General features: G+C 43.0%; 2 protein-coding genes and 1 non-coding gene across 3 annotated transcripts; 1 reads left to right on the forward strand and 2 right to left on the reverse strand.

Annotated features, from left to right (window-relative positions):
• On the forward strand, positions 2,508–2,927 carry LOC109838470 (MADS-box transcription factor 23-like). The gene has a single exon (XM_020406912.1). It carries the CDS (start codon positions 2,508–2,510, stop codon positions 2,925–2,927), a length of 420 nt encoding a protein of 139 aa, XP_020262501.1.
• Positions 5,582–5,992, reverse strand: LOC109838471 (MADS-box transcription factor 23-like). Its single transcript, XM_020406913.1, has one exon. It carries the CDS (start codon positions 5,990–5,992, stop codon positions 5,582–5,584), a length of 411 nt encoding a protein of 136 aa, XP_020262502.1.
• Positions 8,247–8,327, reverse strand: TRNAL-AAG. The gene has a single exon. It is a non-coding gene; the product is annotated as a tRNA-Leu (tRNA).

Raw genomic sequence — 10,805 nt, forward strand, 5'->3', positions numbered from 1 at the left:
AAACACGCCTAAAGGACTTACCTAGAATCCTATCATGAGAGAGGATTACTCGTAAGCCTTAATGAGTTCAAAGCATCTCGGATGCGGGATGTTTGGTAGGAAACATGCCTAAAGAACTCACATATGCATGGGTGGAGATTTGGTCGTCTCCTATGATATCTTGTGGAAAGATACCTAGAGCCCTAGCAGAAACCAAGACATACACAGGGCCATAAATGTGCAAAGCAAAAGCAAAGACAAAGCAAGTGTGGTTCAAAGTAAAAACTACCACAGATAAGTTTGATCTTGTGTGATCGCTGGATCTTAGACATGTGCTGGTTCAAGTCTCTACGGTACCAAGCATATATCTTTTATTCAGTTGGTCTAAGGGGGATTCAAGTCCTTGCGACATCTACCTTATGCACAATGATTGACACAACGGCACCATTACACAACACTAGTTTAAAAACTTATGGGGGATTGTTGGATTTTTTGATCAAAACCGCTTTCCAAAATGAGTTTTCAAACTATATATATTAACTACTAGTAAGTTTCATAAATTATTAGTAGCCTAGTGGAAAGTAAAAATTTTGGTATTTCAAAAGGTGCTCTGTTCGAGGCTTGCCAACGGCAAGTCGAGAATTATTTTGTTTTAATTTATCCTCATAAGTTTTAGTGGGTCGTGGGTCATGGGCCGTGCGTTGTAGGCCGTGGGCCGTGGGCTCATGGATTGTGTACCGAGGATTAGGGCTAATCAGGCAGATGCGCAAAGTGGCGCTTTGTAAAGCACACTTTGCACTTCGCACGGAGGCATCGGAGCTAGGTAGCGCCCTTTAGCTGCCACGATTGAAGTCGTTTCGATGCTCGGTTCGGCTTCAATTTGGATTTTGGTTCGAACTGGGTCCGGTCCGGTTCGGTTCGGTTTGATTCAACCCGGTCCGCCTTATATAAAGGGGGGTTTTTTTCTTTTCTTTTTCTTTACCCTAGGGCCTCCCCCCCCCCTTTTGCCTCCTTTTTGAATTTCTCTTCCCTCGAGCCTCCGTTCTCCCTCAAAACTGTAAAGCACACTTTGCACTTCGCACGGAGGCATCGGAGCTAGGTAGCGCCCTTTAGCTGCCACGATGGCCGCCACGAAGGTTGCCTCACAAGCTGTTTTGTAGCATGCAGACGAGCTTCGCATCTACACGATGGTGCGACCCTAGCATTCTCGAGATCAGACGAGGTTCATCAATTTGACGAGACTCGTTTGATTGACCCATTGGACGAGGTTCGTCTTACTGATGAGGTTCGTCTGATTTGTCAGACTCGTTTGGTTGACCCGTTCGATGAGGTTTGCCTGTTCGATGAAGTTCGTCTTACTGACGAGGTTCATCTGATTTGTAAGACCCGTTTGATTGACCTATCTGATGAGGTTCGTCCGTTCGACGAAGTTCGTCTTACTGACGAGGTTCATCTAATTTGCGAAACTCGTTTGTTTGACGAGGTTCACCTGATCGACGAGGTTCATCTGATTTGTTGCAAGGTGCAACGCGACCTTCACATTCAGACGTTACTGCATGCAGCAGTTACAAAAGTATTTAAATCAATTGTTGTTACAATCATAATGATTTGTAACAGTCACATTGATTGTAGGTGGCTCTTGAGCTTGCCTTAGAGGCCTATAAATAGTGCCTCTTGGGGTAGCTCTTGGAGTGCTCTTGTATACACATGAAAATACATTGAGTTGTTGTGCTGCTACTGGTGCAGAGCATGTGCCCGAAGGAACTGTTGTGCTGCAGCTGCTGCAGAGTCTGTGCACGAAGGATTTTTGCCTAAACCGAAAGGTTTACGAGATCGAGGAGATCTTTGCCTTGACCAAAAGGTCTTATAGATCAAGGAGATCTTGACAATACTTGGTTGGTGCACATCATTGTATTGTACTGCTATTCCTAGAAGCAGTTTGGCCTTGGGATCCTTATACCAGAGTAGGCTAAATATTGCTTTAAGCACGGCGTTTTACAAACGCACAGCAGTTAACTTAAAAAGTTTAAAATTACAGCAAATCAACGTTCACTGTTTTATTCCAAATTTAACCACAATCTCCAACATAATTTGCTTGTCATGCAAGCTTAACAAACAAGTCATACGACCAGGGGACCAAAGCAGAGAATCTAATGTGATCACTTTCTTTGGGTGAACAGAGGTGGTCTTTGAAGTCAAATAATAAAAGTTAATATACGCATTGAAAATGTGCGTCTCCTCTTCAAGGTTAAATTTTAGGGAAAATTGCTTTGGGGAACCAAATTAAGTTGGGTCATTCATCCCCACCCCAAGCCCAAAAAGCATAACCGAAAAGCCCTTTTGTAGAAATATAAGTGCAACTAACCCCCAAACACTGTATAATCCCACTACCCAATGAACTCATTCCCAAATTACCCTTCCCTTCCCAATTTAAAATCAAAAAATATACTCCACAATCCCTTTCCTCCTCCAGCAATTATTTTTGGTTCCTCCAACCAATTTTCCCTAAAAAAATCAAGATAGCAGCCATGGATTCCTCCCTGCGCTCCGGAGGAGGTCGAAGGAAGATACCCATTGTGAAGATTGAGAAGAAAGAAGCAGGGGGGTTGACCTTCTCGAAGCGGCGTCAGGGGCTCTTCAAGAAAGCGTCGGACCTCTCCGTCCTCTGCGGGGTCGATGTCGCTGTGCTGGCGCTCTCGGAGGCGGAAAACCCCTACTGCTACGCCTTCACCCCGTCCCTCATCCGTCGCATCCTCTCCACGTCTCCGCCGGCACCTCCTTCTTCTTCTTCTTCTTCTTCTTCGGACAATGTGGATGAGCTGTGGTGGGAGGAGGAGCCGATCGAGCGTATGAGCCTCGACGAGCTGAGGGTTTTCAGAGGACAATTGGCGCGCGAGATGCAATCGATCGAAGCGGAGGAAGAGGGGTTTTCGAGATCTCGTCCCTAGTTGTTGTCGTATTCTTTAAAATTTACGGGTCTCTTGAAATTTTGTGACCCCCCCTCCCAGTTTTGTGTGTAAAGGGTTAAGGGGCGGATGTATTCAAGATATCACACAGATGTTATCCTTTAATTTTATTTTTTGATTATTAATAAAGTGAAAGATTCTCTTGGTTTGGGATTCAGCTCTATTTGTTTTCTGTCTTCCTCTTTCGTGTGGTTACTGGCACGTCTAATTTTGGATCAACACCTGGTTCATAAAGTTAAAACATTTTGATGCCCCAACTAAATCCTCGTATGTGCTCCAATCTGTTACTAAATTGCGGAATCAGGGATGATGGGTTGAGATTGTAACTTAGTTATTCAAGGTTAAATGGGATGTTAGGTAACTTATATTTGCAGTCTTTCTAATGTAAGCAACACCCAAATATCATATACAACACCCAAATGTCACGTATAAGCAACAAATGTCACAAGCAACACCCAAATATCACATACAACACCCAAATATCACGTATAAATAACAAATATCATAAGCAACACTTAAATATCACATACAACACCCAAATATCACATACAACACACAAATGTCACGTATAAACAACAAATGTCACAAGCAACACCCAAATATCACATACAACACCCAAATGTCACGTATAAACAACAAACGTATAGCAATGTGCAGTACAAACAATGAACTCAACCCATCATCCTATTTCCTTCGTAGAACCAATCTATAGCAATGTGCAGTACAAACAATGAACTCAAAACTAAAATTTAAAGCAAACGAATTTAAAACAAACAAATATCATCTTTTGCCTCGCCGCTAGATGCAATGTGTCGCCCCATTGTTATCGTTAACATTTACAAATCTAGAAAATCCCCTGTAATTCAACTCCCTCATCATCGGCCCCGCCGACGTCGGATCCGACGACCCCGACGAGGAGGTCACCGACACCGAGTGGTTCTTGAATATGAGATCGAAGCCGTAACAGGACCCTGGTCCGAAGCCGTTAAAATTGATCCGAGAAGCCGTTATGACCCTGGTCTGCGTTCAATTTTATCCGAAGCCGTTATGACCCTAGCCTGCGTTCAATTTTAACTTCTTCAGTTCAAACCATTACAACCTAAATATCACATACAACACCCAAATATCACATACAACACCCAAATGTCACGTATAAACAACAAATATCACAAGCAACACCCAAATATCACATACAACACCCAAATATCACGTATAAACAACAAATGTCACAAGCAACACCCAAATATCACATTTAACCTTGAATAACTAAGAAACATAACAACACTCCCATTTAACCATCTTTTGTTCTCCTTCTCATCATCATTATCAACATCAGAGCCCCAAGAACTGTGAAGATTCTGATCGGACGGGCTCGAGTGATTCAAGCCCACACATCTGCCTTATTGCCTTCTCAACCATCTTTTGTATGTGATATTTGGGTGTTGCTTGTGACATTTGTTGTTTATACGTGATATTTGGGTGTTGTATGTGATATTTGGGTGTTGTATGTGATATTTGGGTTGTAACGGCTTGATCCGAAGAAGTTAAAATTGAACACAAGCTAGGGTCATAACGGCTTCGGATAAAATTGAATGAAGACAAGGGTCGTAACGACTTCTCGGATCAATTTTAACGGCTTCGGATCAGGGTCCTGTTACGGCTTCGATCTCATATTCAAGAACCACTCGGTGTCGGTGACCTCCTCGTCGGGGTCGTCGGATCCGACATCGACGGGGCCGATGATGAGGGAGTTGAATTACAGGGGATTTTCTAGATTTGTAAATGTTAACGATAACAATGGGGCGACACATTGCATCTAGCGGGGAGGCAAAAGATGATTTTGGTTTGTTTTAAATTCGTTTGCTTTAAATTTGAGTTTTGAGTTCATTGTTTGTACTGCACATTGCTATAGATTGGTTCTACGAAGGAAATGGGATGATGGGTTGAGTTCATTGTTTGTACTGCACATTGCTATACATTTGTTGTTTATACGTGACATTTGGGTGTTGTATGTGATATTTGGGTGTTGCTTGTGACATTTGTTGTTTATACGTGACATTTGGGTGTTGTATGTGATATTTGGGTGTTGTATGTGATATTTAAGTGTTGCTTATGATATTTATTATTTATACGTGATATTTGGGTGTTGTATGTGATATTTGGGTGTTTCTTGTGACATTTGTTGCTTATACGTGACATTTGGGTGTTGTATATGATATTTGGGTGTTGCTTACATTAGAAAGACTGCAAATATAAGTTACCAAACATCCCATTTAACCTTGAATAACTAAGTTACAATCTCAACCCATCATCCCTGATTCCGCAATTTAGTAACAGATTGGAGCACATACGAGGATTTAGTTGGGGCATCAAAATGTTTTAACTTTATGAACCAGGTGTTGATCCAAAATTAGACGTGCCAGTAACCACACGAAAGAGGAAGACAGAAAACAAATAGAGCTGAATCCCAAACCAAGAGAATCTTTCACTTTATTAATAATCAAAAAATAAAATTAAAGGATAACATCTGTGTGATATCTTGAATACATCCGCCCCTTAACCCTTTACACACAAAACTGGGAGGGGGGGTCACAAAATTTCAAGAGACCCGTAAATTTTAAAGAATACGACAACAACTAGGGACGAGATCTCGAAAACCCCTCTTCCTCCGCTTCGATCGATTGCATCTCGCGCGCCAATTGTCCTCTGAAAACCCTCAGCTCGTCGAGGCTCATACGCTCGATCGGCTCCTCCTCCCACCACAGCTCATCAACATTGTCCGAAGAAGAAGAAGAAGACGGTGCCGGCGGAGACGTGGAGAGGATGCGACGGATGAGGGATGGGGTGGAGGCGTAGCAGTAGGGGTTTTCCGCCTCCGAGAGCGCCAGCACAGCGACGTCGACCCCGCAGAGGACGGAGAGGTCCGACGCTTTCTTGAAGAGCCCCTGACGCCGCTTCGAGAAGGTCAACCCCCCTGCTTCTTTCTTCTCAATCTTCACAATGGGTATCTTCCTTCGACCTCCTCCGGAGCGCAGGGAGGAATCCATGGCTGCTATCTTGATTTTTTTAGGGAAAATTGGTTGGAGGAACCAAAAATAATTGCTGGAGGAGGAAAGGGATTGTAGAGTATATTTTTTGATTTTAAATTGGGAAGGGAAGGGTAATTTGGGAATGAGTTCATTGGGTAGTGGGATTATACAGTGTTTGGGAGTTAGTTGCACTTATATTTCTACAAAAGGGCTTTTTGGTTATGCTTTTTGAGCTTGGGGTGGGGATGAATGACCCAACTTAATTTGGTTCCCCCAAGCAATTTTCCCTAAATTTTATAAAGATAGTCTTATTTTACTGGAAACTCAAGATTCACTTGTTCTTTAGTAGGGGAAAAGAGTTGGAGGGCTCACTAGTTTTTGTAGTGTCCTTTTGTCCACAACATGGATTTGATTGAAGTTAACCGGACTTGATTGAATTGGGTTTTGAACTTTCGGGTCTCAAAGTTGTTGATGTCAGTTATCGAACAGGGGGTTATGTGTGAATTATCTAAAGTGTTAGGGTCATCAATCTTCTTCGAACAGTTGCTTCTTAATCAGAGAATCCAGTCCCACACATAAAAAATGTGAGAGAGTCGGAATTGGGATCTCCAGTGGTCCCTATGACGATCAAATCAATAATGAGCTTGAGTGGAGAAGAAGAGTGAGTGTAATAGTGTTTTTTTTTACCAGCGTTTTTGCTTATCCTTTGCACTAGACAACATCTTTCCTTTATAGTAGATCCAAGGGGAAAAGTCTAAGTAAGCGGCTCAGTCGGCAGCTACTTTATAGGTGTTGGTTGCAGAGGGGGATGAGCTGCTTACTTCGGTCAAGTCCAAGTAAACGGCTTAGTCGGCAGCTACTTTACAGGTGTCTGTTGCAGAGGGGGGTGGGGTCACCAAAGCATTTAATGCAATGGCGACGAGGCATGTGTGGCGCTGACGAGATCCGATAAGTCATAAAGACCTTCGGGGTTGGAGCAATGGTGATTCTAACATGCATTCAATGTGATGGCGATCGATTGTCGGCGGGGGGCTCGAGGATAAATCGCTCTCGACTCGTCTCTATGAGAGGCAAATGACACCTTTCGCTTCGGTCTTGCGAGTGGGCCGATAAGTACCGCCTTTTTTACTCAGCTTCCAAAGTTCTCAATCTAGCCTTGTAGAATGATAAGGTGTGGGTTGCTACTATCATCGGGATCCGAGTACGAACATTTTCCGACACGGCCCTCCTTAGGAAGGGTAGTGTTGGTGTTGCTTGAGTCGATCGGATGCTTAGTTAGAATGGACACGTATCGACTCCTGGGGGAGGATTAACACTTAGTCATTCTGTGTAGTAACAAAAGTGATGAAAAGGAATTTTGTAGAGTATGTGATAAAATGGGAAAACCTGAGTATCAAAGTGATAATAAACCTTTTAATTAAGGGTCAGATATTGGCCCCCAGATATCATCTATTTAGACACAAGGCCCCCAAATCATTATATTTACATTCAAGTCCTCCAAATCTCATCCATTCGGATACAAGTTCCCCGAATCACCATATTTGGTACAAGTCACTAAAACTAGATATTAAGTTTTTGATATACGGTCCCCATGGTTATTTCTCATTCACTTAATCCAACTAATCCAACAAAAGTAATGGGCTGTTAATTTTTCGTTTTCCATATATTCCCTTGTCTTGAACCTACCTCTTGCGGAGGTGAAAAAAGTCAAATATATCCCTGAAACCCATTTAAAGTCGGTTCTAACTTGCTAAACTTCCTACAACTCTCCAATTTAAAATTTGATTTCTGTCAACCTCGTTAATTCAGTTGGGTTAAGTAAATGCGAATTAACAATGGGGACTTGTTTCAAAGGACTTAATTACTTTGGAGGACTTGGATCTAAATAGGAATTTTTTTTTTTTGTTTTTTGGTCTATTTTTGGGGAGACCAATCCTCAAATAGATAAGAATCGGGTGACTTGTAAGTTGTATCATCGTGCTTGGGAACTCGTACCCAAACACATCTCAAAGGGAACTCGTACCGAAACACATCTCAAAGACCAAATAGTTGAAGGGCCATTATTACGGGGCTCAAACTTGGAGTTCTTCCTGCGAGGTCCAACTCCTATATACGAGTATGACATTTTGTAGGCACAAAACCCCTTGGACTTTGTGCGATGCTGCACATAACGCCCAGAATTTTTTTAGTCTCACAAATCACAATTGATAATTTGGAAATTTTTAATTTCAACAGGAAAAACCAATGTCTTTAAAAAAAAAGAATAAAAAACTGTTGAGAGTGGGATTTGAACCCACGCCCTTTCGGACCAGAACCTTAATCTGGCGCCTTAGACCAACTCGGCCATCTCAACTCAGGTAAAGATTAGTGAAGTTAAGCTTTATTTATAGCTAACTCTATTTGGTCATGAAACCTCAGAATTCCACTCATTACAACTAAGACGAGTTATACATTAACAATAACACGCCGCTTAGTGGTTAGGCAGAATATAGTTGGCGGACCCGAGTGCTAACAATCCTACCGCATCTGATTTAGATTTTGATAAGTTAAACAATGCTAATCAATCAGAGTCCAGCATTTTTAATTTTCTCAAACGAACGCTACAATTATTTGCTATTAGTGGGGAAATTTACTTAGCTTTAATAATAATTGCTTTAATACGCGAAAATGGAATTCACAGTTCATAGTTGCAAGACACCAAAAAATCAAATTTTGAAATAAGAAAGTTAAGGGAGAGAGAGGATAATTATATAAAAAGTTGCAAGAATATTTTGAAAGATAGAGTTGAAAAATATTTACCAAGAATCGTATACTTACTATTATTTTGGAGAAAAGTTAAAATCTTTTTGTATTCACATAATCAATATACATAATATGTACATATAGATAGGTTACAAGGGATGGAAAGTATCAATCAAATCTCTACAGATACTATCAAGTATATAACTGAATCTCTACAAGTATCAGTATCAAATAATATCTTCAATATGCCCCCGCAAGCAAAGGGCGTGGAAAGACTTGTAGCTTGGACCATAGGAACTCGAAGCGGGTCCTAGCTATCGGCTTGGTCATGATATCCGCGAGTTGATCCTGTGTGATAATGAATTGCACCTGAAGGTATCGACGAACAACCTTGTCGCGGACGAAGTGAAAGTCGGTCTCAACGTGCTTTGTTCATGTGTGAAAGACCGGGTTTGCGGACAGGCAGGTGGCCCCCAAATTGTCACACCAAAGAACAGGAGGGGAATGGAGAGGGGTGCCGATTTTTGAGAAGAGCGACTGAAGCTAGGTCAGTTTGGCCGACGTGTCGGCAAGGGATTGTACTCTGATTCGATGAAAGAACGGGAAACAGTGCGTTGCTTGCGAGACATCCACAAGACGAGATTCGTACCAAGAAAGATCGCAACCTCCCCCCCCCCCGGTTGACTTGTGATCATCGATGACATCCAGCCCAATCAGAATTACAGAAGGAAGATGATCAGTGGCACCACGTCAAAAGGATAAGCCGTGATTGAGTGTCTGTAGGCGTATAAAACTGCTTATAGGTCCCTTAACACAGCTCGGCACGGTGATTCGACAAACCAACGAACCATCGGGCGATGTATCCAAGCGTGATCGTTAGGCCACAATATCGAAGCTAAGTAAGATGCGACGAAGCAGATTAACGAGGCGACGAGGTTAGACACCGAAGCGGATTTACTACCAAATCAGGATCCGGACTGCCAAATCAGAGTCCAGATCAACAAATCAGAGTTCGGATAAACCACGAAACCGGAAAACGACAAAACGATAAAAACCTGGAGGGCTCGGCCAAAAACCGAGCCACTCAGGTGGCTTGGCCAAAGCCGAGCCACCTAGGTGGCTCACCGAGCCACCTAGGGGTGGCTCGGCCAAAACCGAGCCACCAGGAGGTGGCTCGGCCAAAACCGAGCCACCAGGAGGTGGCTTGCGGGCCCAGATCTGAGCCCAGATCTGGTTCTAAATGCCTATAAATAGGCTTGGTGGCTCATTGTTTTGAAAGGTTGGACTTTTGGAGCCGAAATTCTGCCAGATTGAGAGCTAGAACTCGGACTTTTCGAAGCTTAGAAGACTCGAACTTTCAGATCTGGTTCTTGGCGATCATCCACGCCAAATAAGGCAGGAGTTCAAGAGAGATCAGATCTGAAATCTACACGGTTATCCTCTGGATCAAAACTTGGTTTTTGATCCCGAGAAGAGTCTCGATTTCGCTTGGTCGATTTCGATTACTACGGGCTATTATTTCCTTGGTGAAATAATCCTCTCGGCTGTTATTTCCTTCGTGAAATAACACACGCCGTACCGTGTAGATCCGACCAGATCAAGATCGCGCGGTGGTCCACGGATTAACCCCAGCGCAGGCGAAGAACCCACACAAGCAAGAGACCGCAAAACAGGATCTTGCGATTTGTTCGACAAATAAGGAAAGTTGTAATCTTTTTTCTTTCTTTGATTTTGTTGTAACCGGATCTTATAAAAAGACCGGATCTTTTGTAACCGATAAACTGTTGCTGAAGAGAACAATGACTTCAATGAAAGCGATTTTCCCCGCGAACAATCTGGCGACCACAGTGGGAGGCACCGTCGTTGCGTCGCAGCCGCGGATCTCGATCCTGGTCGAGGAGGAGGTCGAGTATGAATTCGACCAACAAAAGTTCGAGGAGTATTTGTCATCCTCGTCCGGATCCACCTCCCCCCGTAAGTCCAAGAAGTTCTCCTCCAGGAGAAAAGTCCGTTGGTACGAAGAAGTGCAGAATGCCAACGAAGATCTCACCCCAATTGATGCCAAAGTTGCATCGGGTGAAGCTCCACC

This window comes from Asparagus officinalis, chromosome 4, assembly GCF_001876935.1.
Source record: "Asparagus officinalis chromosome 4, Aspof.V1, whole genome shotgun sequence".
NCBI lineage: Eukaryota > Viridiplantae > Streptophyta > Magnoliopsida > Asparagales > Asparagaceae > Asparagus > Asparagus officinalis.